Source organism: Echinops telfairi, unplaced genomic scaffold (assembly GCF_000313985.2).
Source record: "Echinops telfairi isolate 266 unplaced genomic scaffold, ASM31398v2 ScPeMD7_655;HRSCAF=1070, whole genome shotgun sequence".
Classification (NCBI taxonomy): domain Eukaryota; kingdom Metazoa; phylum Chordata; class Mammalia; order Afrosoricida; family Tenrecidae; genus Echinops; species Echinops telfairi.
This window is the reverse complement of record NW_022104553.1, coordinates 21,077,124-21,094,672: the sequence shown is the minus strand read 5'-3', so window position 1 is coordinate 21,094,672 and position 17,549 is coordinate 21,077,124. Positions and strand designations below refer to the sequence as shown.

The following is a 17,549-nucleotide window of genomic DNA, read 5'->3' as shown; positions in this document are numbered from 1 at the left end:
TTGACAGACTAGACTCCACCCCTATAACCTATTTAACGAGTTGACATGAAATGATGTAACGACCACAAAGGGTGAGGAGGACAGTTGGGATGGAATCAAGAGTCTGAGTCTCGATCCCCCAAAGGAAGCTTGACGGCCCCAATCCAGGGCTTGGTACCTTGTGTGCTGATAAGAAACCGTGGAAGAAGTTTGAGCAGGGGGAGGAAGCCCGGTCAGATCTGGGCTCGGGAAAGAGATGTAGAGCAAGGCCCTCCTTTGGCTGCATCTAGGTGTTCACAGCCACCGAGGGCAGGACCCACATTGAGCAGCGGTCCGAATGCAGCAGCTTTGTCATCGAGAGTGCTGAGCGATCGGACGAGGGCCGCTATACCATCAAGGTCACCAACCCTGTTGGCGAGGACGTAGCCTCCATCTTCTTGCGTGTTGTGGGTGAGCAAAGGCGGCTGGGAGAACGGGGCCAGGGGTGCGGTGGGGCGGTCCCCAGAGGCTACGGGGAGGTCCCTAACTGCTTGGCTTCTTCCCAGATGTCCCAGACCCCCCAGAGGCTGTGCGGGTCACCTCAGTTGGAGAGGATTGGGCCATTCTGGTCTGGGAGCCACCCAAGTACGATGGTGGACAGCCGGTCACCGGTGAGTGTTCATAAGCCAGTGTCCCCGTAACCTCTGACCTCTCTCACCCCCTAATGCTTCCTTTACCTCCCAGGTTCCTTAAGGTCTCCAATGTCCCTCCTGTGAAACCCTAGCTTTTCGTCTTTGATGCCCCACAGTTTATTTTCGTCTTTCCCCATGATTTTTTTTTTTTAATCCCCAGTGAGAATTTTTGCTTTGGCTGATGACCTGAGATTTCCTTCTTTGGGGTGATTCATGAATCCTTTGGAACCGTCATCCCATGAAGGGTGACCTCGAACTGCTCTGTGACCCCTGAGATTAACCCTGGGTCGTGGGACTCTCTTTGATGTGACACCGACTCAATGGGTCTGTCGCCCCCCGTGACCACCCTCTCTCTCCCTCTGTGTTTGGGGAGCCTCCAGGATACCTTATGGAGCGGAAGAAGAAGGGCTCTCAGCGCTGGATGAAGCTGAACTTTGAGGTCTTTACGGAGACGACTTATGAGTCGACCAAGATGATTGAAGGCGTTCTCTATGAGATGCGCGTCTTCGCCGTCAACGCCATTGGGGTCTCGCAGCCCAGCATCAACACCAAACCCTTTATGCCCATTGGTAAGGCCTCTCCGACCTTCTATCGGTCCCTGACCTCCCCCCTCCTGCCCACCACTGTCCTTTGACCCACGCTGATCTCAGACTCAACAGTCTCTGCTGATTTCTGTTGCCTGTCCTCCACCCATTCCCCTCAGTCCCTCCCCGACCCTACACATTCACCGTTGTGACCGTGGATGGGATGCAGGCACCTGCAGTCTCCGCTGACCCACCCGAGGAAGGCCTGCCCCTCATCTTGGAGCCCTCGCGGTCCCCGAGGTGTTGCCTCATGGTCCCCGAGGTGTTGCCGTTTTAACGAACGACCCTCGACAACACGTCGTTGCTCGCTGACCTTCGTTACACCGTTGGATCCCTTTCCCGAGCCCTGACCTCTCATGGACCCCCACATCCCACTTTCCTCCGGTGTTGGTTTGTTTTGTAATAGCACCCACGAGTGAACCTCTGCACCTGATGGTGGAGGACGTGACTGATACCACCACCACGCTCAAGTGGAGGCCTCCGGACAGGATCGGGGCAGGCGGCATTGATGGGTACCTGGTGGAGTACTGCCTGGAGGAATGTGAGTGACCCCATCAGGCCCAGTGCCTCTCCCAAAGCCCTTTCGGTGTCCCGCTTCAGGGGAGCTGAAGATGGGGACGTTAGGGAGAGAGAAAGAATTAAGAATTCATTGGGGCTCCCATTGTTCTGCGCTGTGCTTGCACAAAACCCTCCCAAGGTTGGGTGAAGCCAAGCATCCGATGACCAGTTCTTTCCTTTCTCTTCCTTCCTTCCCTAAACCATTCTCCATCCAACATCTTTCCTTTCTTTTTCTATTTCTCTACTCCCCCTACGTCAGTGGCTCTCAACCTTCCCCATGCCGCGACCCTTTAAGACAGGTCCTCATGTGGTGGTGACCCCCCCAACCATAACATTATTTTCATTGCTACTTCATCGCTGTCATTTTGCTACTGTGATAAATTGGGGGACCCCTGTGAAAGGGTCATTCAACCCCAAAGGGGTCACGACCCACTGGTTGAGAACCACTGCTCTATGTCTTTCTTATATTAATGTATCCATCCGTCCATCCATCCATCCATCTATGTTTCCTTTTTTGTGCCTTCCTTCTCTCCATTTCTCCAGCCACTCACCAACCCCTCCACCTGTATTTCCTTTTCCTCCTCTTTGTTTCTTCCTTCCTTCCTTTCCTTCCTACAGTCATTTGCCTACTAGTCATCCCTCCATCCATCTTTCTATTCATCTGAAAAAAAATTTGGATGATCTCACCATCTATCCATCTAGTAACTTTTTTCTTCTCCCACATACCTATCTTCTACTAGCATTTGTCCTCCATCCTTATTCCATCTATTCTGCCACACGACTATCTAATCATCTATTCAAAGCTCTTTGTCAGTCCGTCCATCCGCCCATCCATCCATCCATCCATCCATCCATCCATCCATCCATCCATCCATCCCCTCCACTTCTCTGTTTCCTACTAGCAAACATTGAGCATAACTCCCTGCTAGGCCCAATGCCACAGCTTTGGAGGCATGCCCAACCACACCCATCTCTCCTGGAAAGACAGACCTGCACACGGATCACCTCCGCATGGTATACCAGGCTTCAAAGTCAGACAGACGTGGGTTCGAAACCTGTCCCTGAACTTTCTACCCGTGTGACCTCGGGCAAGTCGCTGCGCCTCCATTTCTTCCTCTGCACATGGCGAGGACCAATTCCATCTCGGTCAGTGACGAAGACGCTCGGTCACGCAAGCGCACGAATGGATGGTGGGACCCTTGCCAGCTTCCTCCCTCTCTCTCTTCCCAGAGATCTTGACCTCCTTCCTGTCTACTTTTGCCAGACCCACCCCGATGATTTAAAACCAAGCTCACGCGAGCTGGGTCTGCTGACTGTTGGTAGGACTCCCAGGGCTTCTCCAATCCCGTGGGGTCAAGCCGCGATAGAAAGGACATCTCAAGACATCATCAAGAAGCAGGACATTCGTTCAGGTGTCCCTAACCCTAACCCAGACACACCTCCAACCCCAGCCCCCTCCTCTCCTGGCCATGTCCCTGTCCCTCCATCCCAGCTTTGGCGGGAGAGCAGAGCACAAGAGCTTTCTAGAATCAGACAGGGTCTGGATTGCCCTCCTCATTCAACACTTCCTACCTGTCGGACTTTGGCAAGACCCTTAATCTCTCTGGACCTCAAATGAATGAGGAATTCCGTAAGGTGGAGGGGAGAGAGAACCCGGATGTATCATGCATGCTCATGAATGTGAGCTGCTGCGCTGGGCGCTGTGGGATGGGGATGAGGTGGGGGGTCGCCGTGGAGGGTCGTCAGCTCCCCTAGCCCTGCTCCTCCTTTGCACAGCTGAGGAATGGCTGCCCGCTAACACGGAGCCCGTGGAGCGGTGCGGCTTCACCGTCAAGGATCTGCCCACAGGAGCAAGAGTTATCTTCCGGGTCGTGGGGGTCAACATCGCAGGGCGCAGTGAGCCGGCCACCCTGACCCAGCCGGTCACCATCCGGGAGATTGTGGGTGAGTGAGTGATCCCTGAGAGCCTAAGGCAGCGGTTCTCAACCTGTGGGTCACGACCCTTTGGGGGTCGAACGACCCTTTCATAGGGATCGCCTAAGACCGTAACCTGTTTCTGATGGTCTTAGGAACCAGCACCGCTCCTCTATCCGTCTCCAGGGGGTCCGCCCACATGCAGGTACCCCCACCTGCTAGTCCCGGTGTGAAGACTGTGACCCATGCTACACCGTGCTCCAAGACAACATTTCGTTGATTTGTCATTAGAAATAAATATTTCACCATCTATAATGATGTATTGTTTGGGGGACGAACCACTCTGTTTTCATGACGTTCAATTTGTAACCATGAAAATACATCCTGTCGGTCAGCTATTGACAGGACCATTCATCCCAGGAGCAACATGACAGTGATGAAGTAGCCACGAACATCATTTTATGGTGGGGGGGGAGGTCCCCACCACAGGAGGACCTGTCTTTAAAGGGTGGCGGCCAGAGGAAGGTGGAGAACCACTGTCCCAAAGAGATCAAATGGGGATGCCTGCGACCTGCCCTTTACCAGGGGCCATCACGAGGGTGGACACCTCAGCCCCGGGGATCTTCCTAGCTCTAAAGTGTCCCTTCCATCCAGCGCTGACCCCCCTACCCCCCGCTGTGTGTATTCTCAGAGCAACCCAAGATCCGCCTCCCGCGCCACCTGCGCCAGACCTACATCCGCAAAGTGGGGGAACAGCTCAACCTCCTCATCCCCTTCCAGGTAAGGGCGGCTGGGGAGGGGACGAGGTGGGACCTTCAGGTGGGACACTCCCCCCCTCCCCCGTGTGGGTGGGTGCAGAAGGGGCTGGGCCGACCTCCCACCGCCCTTCCCGCAGGGGAAGCCGCGGCCCCAGGTGGTGTGGACCAAGGGCGGGGCCCCGCTGGACGCCTCGCGCGTGCACGTGCGGACCAGTGACGTGGACACGGTGCTGTTCGTGCGCCAGGCGGCGCGCTCCGACTCCGGGGAGTACGAGCTCAGCGTGCAGATCGAGAACATGCAGGACACGGCCACCATCCGCATCCGGGTCGTGGGTGCGCGGGGGCGGGGCCGGAAGGGGCGGGGCCGGAAGGGGCGGGGCCCCAGGGAGGTGGAGACCCTGCAGTGGAGTGAGCAAGGGCGAAGACCACGTGGGGCAGTGGGAGGCGAAGGTGGGGCAAGATGAGGGGTGATCCAGACGGGAGAGAATGATCGAGGCGCGAGAATGGACGAGGGGGGACCCAGGGAGGAAAGGAGAGTGTGGAGAAGGCGTGAAAGAGAGGAGCCTGGGGGAGAGGGGAGGGGAGAAAAAGAAGAGAAATTGCTGTGAGATGAAGCGAGGGGCCAGGCAAGGGGAGACAGGGTGTGTGTGGGGAGAGGGGGTGAGGAAGGTGAGGAAGAGTGGGGCTGGGGGGGAGGCGAGCACGGACAGGTATGGGGACGGTGTTAGTCTGGGTGGACTAGAGTAACAAATTCATGGACCCATAAGCACATAACGAAGAGGTTTCTATACAAGAGCAGTTGAGTATTGAGCAAACATCCCAGCCCAGTCCAGATCAAGTCCGAAAGTCCGATATTAGCCCATATGTCCGATACCAATCTACAAAGTCCTCTTCAGACCACGAAACACATGCAATGACCCCGAATGCAGGAAGGTCACAGGCCAGTGGGTGCAAAGTCTCCTGGATCCAGTGACAGGGGAAGCATCTCAGTGTTGACAGGGGTCTGTCTCCACGTGGCTCCTCCAGTTCCCAGGGCATGGGCTATACCAGCACAGCACCATGTGTCTGGTCAGTAGAGCATCTCTCAGGGAATGAGCAGAGAGAGAGTGTGTGGCTCTCACCTCCAAGGAGGAAGATAGGAGTTCCCAGAATCCTTAGGAGAAGGCCATGCCCATATAGAGGCCTCATTGGCTAAGACCTGGTTGACAGACTAGACTCCACCCCTTCACTCTGAATCCTCTCAAGTCCCAAATTGACACCAGATTATGTAACTACCACAGGTACAGGAGTTTTGGGCCATGTACAGGGACTCTGGGGGGCTGGCATGTGACTCTCCTCCTCCCCCCCTTCAGAAAAGGCAGGGCCAGCAGAGAATGTGATGGTGAAGGAAGTGTGGGGCACCAACGCCCTGGTGGAGTGGCAGCCCCCCAAAGACAACGGGAACAGTGAGGTCACGGGCTATTTCATCCAGAAAGCCGACAAGAAAACCATGGTAAGGAGACAGGAGGGTGGAGGGGGGCTGGGCTGGGGGCAAGAAGCGCTGGTGTGACATCGCCCCTGTTTTACAGCTGGGGGTGTATGTGCATCGAGGCTCCAAGGGAGTGGGAGAACGGGTGTCCGCGCGGTGTGGGAAGCCAGTTATTTGACTGAGGTCGAGGGCCTGTTGGGTTCACGTCATCATTGTTGTTGAATTGGGGCAAAAGTCACATGACAGAACGAACTGTGCCTTCCAAAAGCAAGGGGACCCTTCAGTGACATTTACCACGTTCACAGTGTGCTGCAATCGCCACCCGTATCTAGTTTCCGAGCGGTTTTCATCATCCCCCAAGGAAACGCGAGAGCCCTTCACTCAGCTGTTCCCCATCACCTTTTTTCCCCCAAGCTCCAGGCAACCACTAATCTCCTTGCTGGCGCTATGGATTTCCCCATCTCAGATTTCCACCTCCACGGAACCACACAGCGTTTGTCCTGGGGTGGCTGGCTGGGCTCTGGTGGTGCCATAGTTTAAGCATTGCGCTGCCAATCCCAAGGTCAGTGGTTCAAAGCCACCAGCCTCTCCAAGCTTTCTGCTCCTGTAAAGATGGGTAGTGTCAGAAACCCCCGGTGAGCAGCTCTACCTTGCCCTGTTGGGTTGGTTGCTATGGCATTGACCTGACAGCACCGAGCTCTTGCATTCAGCCTGTTTCTGAGGTTCATGTGTCATCAGTCAGAACTTCCGTTCTCTTCATGACTGAACACGACTCCACTGTGTGGGTGCCACCTCGTCCTGTGACTCCACGCAACGGTTGGGTTGTTTCCAACGTGGACGGCAGGAAACAGTACTGCCACGAACCATCCATTTTCTTTTGTTTTACAATTTAGTTTTGTTGTGAGGAGATGAGGTCAGAGCATGGAAACCTCAGTGACAGTGATTTTATTCAAGTTTATCCTTGGATTACATTCAGTACTCAGTGACATTGATAAGGTGTGCAAACATTTTTTTAATTTCTTCTTTACAAACAAGTTTTGTAACCTTTTTTTTTTTTCCCCAATACACACCTTCTGTGGATTAAAAAAACCCAACATTTTATTAGGGGCTCATACAACTGTTATCGCAATCCATACACACATCAATTGTGTGAAGCGCATTTGTACATCATTCTCAAAACATTTTCTCTCCACTTAAACCCCCGACATTAGGTCCTCATTTTCCCCCTCCCTCCCCGCTCCCCCCTCCCTCATGAGCCCTTGATAATTTATAAATGGGTATTTTGTCATATCTTGCCCTGTCCGACGTCTCCCTTCACCCACTTTTTGGTTGTCTGTCCCCCAGGGAGGAGGTCACATATAGTTCCTTGTAATTGGTTCTTAACCTTCTTTTCGGAGTGGTTCATTTTTCGTACAAACTCGTTGCCCTCCAAGGTCTCTAACCAACCTTTTAAATGACTCTTCTCATCAGTTTACTCCCTGGTAGATCTTAAAAGGGCATAATGCTCAAGGCACGTGCTTGTGATTAGTTACAGGACATCCTTGCGAGGTTTAAGGGGGAATTCTGTGGATGTTTTTGGTGCGAGGCTTAACAGCGATCTCAGGGCAGGAGTTTGGATCCCGAATGTCTGGGTCCTACGAGAGTTTGAAATTCTGTTCTGCCTTTGCCCTTTTTGGATAAGAACTCTCTGGTAGAATCTTTGATAGAAATGGAGGCATTTGCTTAAGGTGGGGCACACTTGATGTCCCTGGCCCTTCTTGTGTCCCGTCCACTTGGATGTGCGCACCCCCTCGTGCCCACTTCTCTCCATCCCCGCTCTAGGAGTGGTTCAATGTTTATGAACACAGCCGCCCCACCTCCTGTACTGTGTCCGATCTTATCGTGGGCAACGAGTATTATTTCCGAGTCTTCAGCGAGAATATCTGTGGGCTCAGTGACTCACCCGGTATCTCGAAGAACACAGCCCGGATCCTCAAGACAGGTATGGCTGCTGCCCCCCACGGGGGTCCAACCCTGAACCCCCCGAACCCCCCCCCCCCCCCGGCCCCCCACCCGGACTCACTGTCGGTGGTATTTGGTGTCAGAGGAGAGGGGGTGATGCTTGCTCCCTGGCTAGGAGGTCATTCTGGGAGCTCAGTCCCCTTACCGGCAATGATCTTCTCACCCAGGACTCACCTACAAACCGCTTGAGTATCAAGAGCATGACTTCCGAACAGCCCCCAAGTTCTTGACGCCTCTCCTAGACCGGGTGGTTGTGGCCGGATACACGGCTGCTCTCAACTGTGCCGTCCGAGGCCACCCCAAGGTACCAGGCTGGGGCCTCCAGGCCCACGGGCATGTGTGCGTGCGTGCGTGCATGTGCAGACGCTTGGGAGGAAATCTTCTGTAAGATAAAACCTCCTTCCCTGGCATGCCTGCAATCCTCACCCCCGGGTTCTCCATTTCGCGGGGCTTCTAAACCCATTTCTGACGCTTAAGGTCCCACTTGCAACACCAGCACTGCACCACTCTCTCTCCTCCTCTGGCTTGAGGCCCACTTTCCAGCTTCCTGTTTCTCTCTCCCTGGCTCTCAGAGATCACCCTGGCGGCCCACCTTGTTTTCCCTCTGCCCTGTGACTGCCAGGGGGCCATCTGTCTTGGCAGCTTGAGGACATGGCCACCCAGGCACATCTTCTCCAAGGACGACATCAGAACCCTAGGCAGAGGTTGAAAATCCGATGGCTCCCAGAGGGGTCTCCCTGCTCCATCCATTGCCAGACTGATGGGGGGACTGTGAACCCTTACATCCCGAGTTATACAGGCATTCAGCTAGATCAGGGGTTGGCAATGTATTGGCTGTGGGCCCCTTGCTTTTCTGAATGGGATTTTATTGAGACACCGCGATGGCCATTCCTGTGTGTCACAGTGGCAGAATCAAATAGTTGCCACAGAGACCACGTGCCCCACGGAGCCAAAACAATTTACTATCACCCGGCCCTTTAGGGAGAAAGTTTGCCAGCCTCTGATCTGGACCTCAGGTGTTTACCTTCAGCCCCCCTTAGGCACACCACGGCTTCATTAATTCACCTGGCCTATCCGTTCATGTTTTACTAACTCGACTCTCTCAGTCATTGCACTTGCTCAAGTGTCAATCCACTTACTGGTTCACTTCACACACACACACACACACACACACACACACACACACACACACACACACACACACAGACACCATTTGCTCCTCTGCCTCCTTCACTCATGGAGGTTTTCTCTGTGCTGGGTAGGCCAGGCAAGAAGTCCCTGTATGTTGTGGGGAGACTGACCTTGACCGGGTCACACAAACGAAAAGGCTAGACATTATGGTACGTCTGGCCGAGACGTACAAGCAGCTGCCAGTGTCCAACACATGGTCCCACTGCTGGGCTGGAGACCCCCTGGGTAGTGCCAGCGCCCGAGGGGGCTGGGCTGCTAACTGAAAGTCTGGACATTGGAGCCCACCCAGAGAACTCAGCAGACGCGCTCAGCAGCCCCCTGTCTGGAAAACAGCAAAACAAAGCCCACCACACCCAGCCATTTCCAACCCCACGGAAGGCAGTTCTACTCTGACCAGCTGGGGTCACCACCCTTTAGAATGGACTCTGGGGCAATGGGTTCCTGTCCCCGAGGTGGGGGTCAAGGAGTGACGTGTGAGCCGAAACCTGGTATTGATTCGGTAACGAGAGAAGGGGAGGGCAGGACTGAAACCTGGAACCACTCGCACCAAGGTCCTCGGATGGGAGCCTCAGCCTCTTGTGGCCTCTCTGGGGTGTGGGTGGAGTGGGGGAGGGGTGCGGTGACCCCCCGGCGTCTGCGCGTGTGCGCCTCTTTCGGCCCGTACGAGTGGCTCTGCAGTCAAATCGAATGGTGACTTCATTTGTTTATAAACATAGCTGTCTGAGCCTGATGATGACAACAAGTACAAATGTGCTTGACACAATGGATGGGTGCATGGATTGTGATAAGAGTTGTACGAGCCCCAAGAAAATGATTAAAAAGAAGAACCCCCACCAAAGGGGTGGGGGAAGCTTGTCAAGCGAAATCAAAGATCCAAATATATATGTATAGCTTTATGGGGGTGGGGTGGGGAGGGGATAAAAGAGGAGCTGATACCAAGGGCTCAATAGAAAGTAACTGTCTAGAAAAGAATGAAGGCAACAGATGTACAAACATGCCTGATACAATGGCTTGTTATAAGAGCCGTAAGAGCCCCCAGTACAATCTTTTAATAAATGTTTTAAAAAGATCCATATATATATATATATATGTATAATTTTAATTGCTGTGAGGGACAGGATTGGCTCTTCTGCCTCAAAAGTTTGCCCCCCTCTGGAGCAGAGGGAGGGGGCGAGGCAGGTGAGAAGTGGGGACAGAGACATTATGGGGGTGACATTGTATAAGACCCTACGGGCCACAGACGTGAGCTCTTCATTCGGAGAGCCATGCTGTTTGTGGTCGGGTGTTGGAAGTTGATTCTAACACCAGGTGGGAGAGTAGAATGGCCCAGGAGAGGTGGTGGATTTGGGGTTTTTTTGGCTGAAAGATTACCAGGGAATTCCTAAGTCTTTTCTCCTGGAGCCTCGGAGACTAGCGGCCAGAGCTCTTATGAGCCCTGAGGGACAGGAATGTCACCTGCTTTAGGAGGCTGAGGCTCAGAGAGGAGAAGTGACTGGTTCTAGACAGACCAGTGTTCCCCAAAGTGGGTGATCCCGCCCCTCCCCGATGGGCACTGGAAGGATCCTGGGAGGCTGCAGAAGCAGATACCTCCACTTCATCCGGATGCTGGGCTATAATACCAACCTTTATAAATTGACCGTGGGACGCTGTCCATGAAAAAAAAATTTTTTTAATTAAATTAAAATTTTAATTTAATTAGCAAAAAATTTCCCCCCTGAAAAGGGGCCGGTAGGTCAAATGAGTTTGGGAACCTGTGTCCTAGGATCTCCCACCCCCCTCCTTGTGGCACCACCCGGAGGACCCTCTTGAAGCCGTGCCTCCTCTTCTGTTCTGAACAGCCAAAGGTGGTGTGGATGAAGAACAAGATGGAGATCCGCGAAGACCCCAAGTTCCTCATCACCAATCACCAGGGCGTGCTCACGCTCAACATCCGCCGCCCCTCTCCCTTCGACGCGGGCACCTACTCCTGCCGGGCCGTCAACGAGCTGGGGGAGGCGCTGGCTGAGTGCCGGCTGGATGTGCGAGGTGAGGATGCACCTGAGCACCCTGCCGGGCTGACCACGCCCCTCACCCCCACCCCAGGCCCTTGCCCAACAAGAGCCTGAGGTCCCACTGCTGGCTGACTGGGTGCTAAGACCAGAGGGGAGTCCCGTCCTGGGCCCTCCAGCTGGGAAACTGCATTCAGACACAAGCAGGACCCAGGCAGGGGCGTCAGTGCTGGGATGAAGGCGCCCCAGGGCGTGATGGGAGCCAGGGCTAGGGACCTTGGGGAGCAAGATCAGGCTTCCTGCTCCTGTGAAGATTCAGAGCCTCGGAAACCCAGGGGGGGCAATTCTATCCTGTCCTTTAAGGGCTGTGAGTCAGAATTGGCTCGAGGGCGCTTAGGAGGACTTCCCCAGGGGTTTTCATGACCATGACCTTTCTGAAGCAGTCAGCAGGGCCCGTGCCCCCAGGCGTCTCTGGGCAGGTTTGAACCAGGAATGGGTTCAACCAGTAGTCAGGGGGATTAGTCATTCAGGTGGCCCAGCCAGCTGGCTGGGCAAGTGTCAGCTTGCTCCCCCTGTTGGTCAGCTCAGTCCAGCATGCAAAGGATGTGGTGGGGGCACATGGACTTCGGACCTGCCATTGCCGTGTGTCATTGAGTGGATTCCAGCTCATAACAGCCCTCTGCAGTTAGCAGTGCTGCCCCCGTTAGGGTTCCTAGGCTGGAGCCCTGGGGTCACAGGGCAGCGGTTCTGAACAAAAATACTTTTGTGGTCGGGGTTTGTGGTCACCCCCACTCGAGGAACTATTCAAGGGTCGCGGCATGAGGAAGGGCGAGAACCACTGGCCCAGTGGGCTAACGCGTGGGGCTGTTCACCCCAAGGTCAGCAGTGAAAGCACTCTGTTCCCACAGAGTGACAGTGCCACTCTGCCCTGTAGGGTCAAGGAGCAGAGTGGACACACTGCCCATGGGTTTCCTTTGGGGTTATCTCAGCGGCGGCCCGCTGGCTGTCAGGTGGTTTCTTTTTGGGGGGGCGGGGGTTCAAACTGCTGGCCTTTCGGAAGGCTTCTCACCGGCCCCTCTCTGCACCCCCAACAGTGCCGCAGTGAAGATGACCTCTCTGCTCGTCCCCCTCCCGGAGTTTCCATAAAGAACACAAGTCAAGGTTCTTGTCTGGACGCTCACCTTTGTGTGTTCTTCAGCTCATGGTCCAGGTGGCCATGTTGGGGGTTGGTGATGGGGTGGGGGGCACCTGGTGGGCACGGCAACCCCAAGAAGGCGGCCAGGATGGAACCGAGGGCAGGGAGCCGGCCATCGCGAGGCTGGTCCTTTAGCGAGGCGCCCGTGTATTGCGGGAGCCATCCTGAGACGCCTCCTTTAGGGAGGCCACCGAGTCGCCTGGGCCACTCCGGCCAGGCGCAGATGACCGCAGGCCGTGTTGGGGCAGCCGGACGGGGAAAAGGGACCCTCGTGAGGTAGCTGTGTTGGAATGGTCGCCCCAAGTACATGGTGGGGCTGCTCCGGGGCGGGGGAGGGGGGGTGCGTGTGTGTGGTGGTGACGGGGAGTTACTTCAGCGAGGTGGCCATGTTGGATGGGGATGGCAGGGGCACGGCTCACTGAGCTGGGCGCTGGGTGGTAAGCGGCTGGTCTTTATTAACTTGGATACTTTGGCCGGCTCTGAGGGAGGACATGTTAGAGCTCTGGTCCTTCGATGACCCCCGACGATGTGGGGACAGTCAGAGCCCCCAGAGTTCTGAGACCTGGGGGTCGAGTCTGGCCTCCACAGCCGGCGTCTGGGTAGGAGAGAGTGCGGTTCAGACAGAGGCCTCCGTCTGTGGACGCTTCTGCCCTGTGCGGGCAGCGAGGGGGCTCTGAGCTTACTGGGAAGGCGAGGAGAGGGGTGCTGGAAAAGATGAGGCCACCGAGGGTCTGGTGCCTGCCATTCCTCACCAAGGAGGGCCAACCCCTCCCCAAGGCCCTACAGGGAACTAGGGCCGCAGGCCTGGTGGACTACACTCGAGGGCCAGGGCAGTCCCTCCCCAGTCTCCCCAGCCCATGGAGAGAGGCTATCAGAGGGCTCTGGTATGGAAAGTAGAGCCACTTCAGCCAGGGGGACCAAGGCCCCAGTGACCCTGTTTTGTCAAATCGGACTGCCTTTCTACTCTGGTTTGACCCCCTTCAAGGAAGGACCTAGGAGTTCAGGCCCGGCCCCACCCCCCACCCCCACTTAGACTGGCCAGCCTCAGCTCTGAGGTCCTCCCTCAGACCCAGAAGCCCAGAACCCCCAGTCGTCCTCCCTCAGATCCAGGGGCCCAGGACCCCATCCTCTCTCCTCCCTCTGACCCAGGAGTCCAGCCCCTCCCCTCTCAGACCCAAGAGTCCAGGCCTCTCTCCGCTCCCTCCCACCGCCCTCGGACCACCCACCGGCCCGCCCGCACCGCCCTCCAATCTCCTAGTCCGGCCTGATTCCTCCTTGCTCTCACCTGTTCCCCCTCCTCTCCGGCCTTCACCAGCTCCTCCTCGTCCTCGTCCCCCTCCTCCCCTGCGTCACTGTCGTCCTCCTCGTCCTCGTAGTCGTAGTCGTCGTCCGGAGCGTCCTCGTGGAAGAAGGGCACGGCCCCCTGCGCCGAGTGGAAGCGCAGGCGGTAGAGCAGCCGCACCCACTGGCCGAACTCCCGGTCGCGGGTCTCGGGCGCGGCCCGCAGCTGCAGGTAGAAGGTGCGGCCCGTGGGGAACTTGACCTTGAGCTGCCGGCGGCACTCGTCGTGCACGAAGAGCTGGACGAACTGCAAGGGGAACAGCCTGGGCCGAGGGTGGGCGGGCGGGGTGCCGTCAGCGCCCAGCCTCCCGGAGCCCCGACTTCCCGCCCCGCCCGGCCCTCTGCCCTGGGAGGAACCCCCTTCCCGCGGCCTCCTGGATCTCAGTGCACGCTGCTCTTCCGGCCAAACGCACAGACTGAGAGCCCCGTGGCACAGAAGGTGAGATCTTTCAACTCCCCTAAGGAGTTACAGTGTCAGAAGCCCACGGCGGGCAGTTCACCCCTCCCCTGGCCTCAAGGGTCACTATGCGTTAGAACCATAACTCATAACTCAAGGTTTTTGGGTTTTTTGGACAGTTTAACAATGTAGTAAGATTCCTTTTAAGGAGCCCCCAGGTGATGCGGTAGGCATTGGGTGGCTGACTGCAGGATGGGCACCCTCCACTCCGCAGAGGACGGGGCATTCAGCCCCGTCAAGATGTAAATGCTCTAGGTTCCTACCGCTCTTGTCGGAAACAACAAAACAAACAAACAAACAAGCGCCCCACCCCCAGGCTGTGAAACAGCTTTGAAGCGTAGCCCATGATCCAGGACAAAGTGTAGGTGTCTGTCTGCTTTGGTGGGCGCCTCCCTGGTGCAGTGGGTCCCCGTTGGACAGTTAACGGCAGAGGCAGCAGTTCGAAACCACCAGCCACTCCTTCAGGGAAAGACGAGGCTCTTCCATTATAAAGACCGACAGGGACAGTTCTACTTGGTGCTGTGGGGTCGCTGGGTGGGAATCGACTCCCTGGCTTTGAGTGGAGTTGTTCATCTGCTTTTGCAGCCCCCCCATCCTGACAGCACCACCCACCCCCCAGCGGGGCGGTACCACCCACGACGACAAACACTGTATAGCGTATATAGGGCCACAACCCACGGGATGGTAGTGGGTTTGGGGGCTCGGGAAGAGTCCTCTAAGGTACAATGGTGGCACAAAGGTTAAGCGCCCAGCTGCTAACCCAAGGGTGGACGTCCCAACCCACCCAGAGGCGATACGGGAGAACCGTCTGGTAATCTCCTCCCTTAGAGACCGGACTTGGCTCTCTCCTCCCTGTGGCTCCTGCTGGCCCTCCCGCCCTCCCAGACTCCGGGACATGCGACTCTGCGCGCGGACGGTCCACCCTTGGACACCACGCCCACGGGTGCAGGCCGTGACTATGCGGGACCGAGCACAGCCCCTCTATAGGGTCTCCAAGGCTGCGACTGGGGGGCGGGGCACGGACACACCCCTCTTCTGCGGAGCGTCGGCAGCCCAGCGCCAGACTGCTCCACCAGGGCTGGCCATCCCAGCGCCTGCCCGGCGCCCGGGAACCACAGGTCCGCAGCTTCCTTGGCCGCTCGCGCCTCCCGAGTCCGCACTCGCTGGCGCCCCGTGTCCCTGCCCTCCCCTCTCCTGTCTGGTCGGGGAACTCGAGGAGGCAGGGGGTGGGCTCCCTCCCCAGGAGCCGCGGTGGTACAGTGGGTAGACCACTGGGGCCGCTGACCACGCTGTCGTCAGGAGTTCGAACCCACCGGGCCCCTCGCAGGGAGCCAGCTGAGGCTGTCTGTTCCCAAAGAGCTCCACAGGCTGCGGGAGCCGCGGGGCCAGCGCTGCCCTGTCCAATAGGGTCACTCTGAGTTGAGATCGACAAGATCTTGTGTGTGTGTGTGTTGGGGTGGGTGGGTCTCTACACACAGCAGATGCTAAAGGAACAAAACCATGAACCCACTGCATTAAGTCCAGCACAGCGCCCCAGAGAACCGAGTCCAACAGCCTTGCAGGGTTTCTGAGGTTCTGCATGCTTCCTTTCTGTTTGTTTTTGGAGTTTTGGTGGCATCTTTTCCTTAAAAAATTTCTTTTTAAGTTCAATTTTTTTTTGAGGCTATACATTCTTATGGAAGCAGACGGCTTCCTTGGTCTGCAGAGCAGCTGGGGGGGTTTGAACCACTGACCTTTCTATTAGCAGCGATGTGCTAGACCCGGGCTCCTGCTCACCGAGGGGTGAATGAGTTCTCGAAGGCAGGAATCTCTCTGGACTCTGGGGTGGCACAGAGCTCCATTCCAGGTCCAGCCAGGCAGATGAGGACACAGGCCAGGTCCCCCCCTCCACTGGGATGCCAGTCCAGGCCATCTGCTCACCTCTAGGGGTGTGTGCCCTTGGACTTCTGCCTGGGGTGTGGTACCCCCTGTGACCCAAAGACACCAGAGACAACCAGCAACTCCATCAAAAAGCCCAGGGAGGGCACAGTACAGCACCCACAAAGCACACAATGTCCCTCTGGTTCCTTGAGGCTTCCTTACCCCCCACAATCATGACCCCAGTCCTGCCTTTCATTGGGGGCTAGACCAGAGCATGTGCACAGGTACAGATAAGAGATAAGAGTTCAGAACACACCGAATCCAGGAACAGAAATGGGAGTAGCAATACCAGGAGGGCAGGAGGGAAGGTGGGGAGAGGGAGGGTGGGGAGGAAGGCGGAACGGATCCAGATGATCGGCACATAACCACACGCACCCCTCCCAGGGGACAAAAGCAGAGCCAGGGGGGAAGGGAGTGTAAGATATGAAAATAATAATTTATAATTTATCAAGAGGCCACAGGGGGGTAAGAGCTGATACCAAGGTCTCAAATAGAAAGTAAATGTTTAGAAAATAATGATGGCAACATATGTACAAATATATTTGCTTGATACAATGGATTTACAGATTGTTATAAGAGCTGTAAGAGCCCCCAATAAAGTGATCTTTAAAAAAAACAAGCACTGGGAGTGGATTCCCACCCATAGCGGCCCTCCAGGTAGGCCTGCCATGGGCTTTCCCAGGCTGCCATTTATCCTGAAGCCGGCTGCCACGTCCCTCTCCCTGGGGGAGACCGACAGGGTTTCCTCTCCTGCAAAGAGCTGCAGCCTCGCAATGGGGAGGGCAGGCGGTTCTACCCTGTCCTAGAGGGTCCCCTCGATAGCAGTGAGTTTGTGAGTGTTTGACTCGGTGGCCGGCACCGATCCCGGCACTTTCTCCAGACCTAACTCAGGAGGTGCACCCTGCCTATGCCCCCATTCCGCAGGGAGGAGAGTAGAGGCCCAAACAGGAAGGACGCTTGACCAGAGTCAGTGAAGGCGAAGCAGGGTCTGAGCCCCTGCCCGTCTGAAGGCGGACACAGCCGCACCTCGCTTTGTTGCGTTTCGCTTGGAACTTTGGGGGCCACATTTTTGTTTTACAAATGGAAGGTTTCTGAGGAGGGTGTAGGAGGCCTGGTAGGGTGTGATCAAGGGTAATATAACAGAGGAATTACTGAAACCCAAATGAAGGCTGAGCATGATAGTGAGACAAGAGGAAAGTAAAAGGAAACAGAGGAAAGAACTAGGAGGCAAAAGGCATTTATAGAGGTCTAAAAGGTATGTGCACATGTAAATATATTTATATATGAGGATGGGGAAATAGACCGATGTGCATATATTTATAGGTTTAGTATTAAGGTAGCAGATGGACATTGGGTCTCTACTCAAATACTCCCTTAATGCAAGAATACTTTGTTCTATTAAACTGGCATTCATGATGCTCACCTTCCCAACACAATCACTGAAGACAAAGCAGATGAATAAGCAAATGTGGTGAAGAAAGCTGATGGTGCCCAGCTCTCAAAAGATATAGCGTCTGGGGTCTT

At 55.8% G+C, this 17,549-nt stretch overlaps 3 protein-coding genes across 3 annotated transcripts in view; 2 read left to right on the top strand and 1 right to left on the bottom strand.

Annotated features, from left to right (window-relative positions):
* MYBPC2 (myosin binding protein C2) overlaps nucleotides 1-12,272 on the top strand; it is a 37,997-nt gene extending 25,725 nt beyond the window's left edge. Inside the window, exons 13-24 of the mRNA XM_045292620.1 lie at nucleotides 270-429; nucleotides 525-629; nucleotides 1,031-1,219; nucleotides 1,641-1,775; nucleotides 3,569-3,736; nucleotides 4,398-4,486; nucleotides 4,602-4,797; nucleotides 5,817-5,956; nucleotides 7,754-7,913; nucleotides 8,101-8,237; nucleotides 10,963-11,149; nucleotides 12,207-12,272. Of these exons, the coding sequence (XP_045148555.1) occupies nucleotides 270-429; nucleotides 525-629; nucleotides 1,031-1,219; nucleotides 1,641-1,775; nucleotides 3,569-3,736; nucleotides 4,398-4,486; nucleotides 4,602-4,797; nucleotides 5,817-5,956; nucleotides 7,754-7,913; nucleotides 8,101-8,237; nucleotides 10,963-11,149; nucleotides 12,207-12,217 (1,677 nt within the window). The 3' untranslated portion in view covers nucleotides 12,218-12,272. The remainder of the gene's footprint in view (nucleotides 1-269; nucleotides 430-524; nucleotides 630-1,030; nucleotides 1,220-1,640; nucleotides 1,776-3,568; nucleotides 3,737-4,397; nucleotides 4,487-4,601; nucleotides 4,798-5,816; nucleotides 5,957-7,753; nucleotides 7,914-8,100; nucleotides 8,238-10,962; nucleotides 11,150-12,206) is intronic.
* Nucleotides 2,254-3,457, top strand: LOC123521998. Its single transcript, XM_045292796.1, has 2 exons — nucleotides 2,254-2,938; nucleotides 3,023-3,457. Exons 1-2 carry the CDS (start codon nucleotides 2,295-2,297, stop codon nucleotides 3,408-3,410), a joined length of 1,032 nt encoding a protein of 343 aa, XP_045148731.1. The 5' UTR covers nucleotides 2,254-2,294; the 3' UTR covers nucleotides 3,411-3,457.
* Nucleotides 12,273-12,845: 573 nt separating the features above from the next.
* GARIN5A (golgi associated RAB2 interactor 5A) overlaps nucleotides 12,846-17,549 on the bottom strand; it is a 13,117-nt gene continuing 8,413 nt past the window's right edge. The window contains exons 4-5 of the mRNA XM_045292619.1: nucleotides 13,593-13,911; nucleotides 12,846-12,902 (exon numbers count right to left, since the gene is read on the bottom strand). Coding sequence (XP_045148554.1) covers nucleotides 12,846-12,902; nucleotides 13,593-13,911 — 376 coding nt within the window. The remainder of the gene's footprint in view (nucleotides 12,903-13,592; nucleotides 13,912-17,549) is intronic.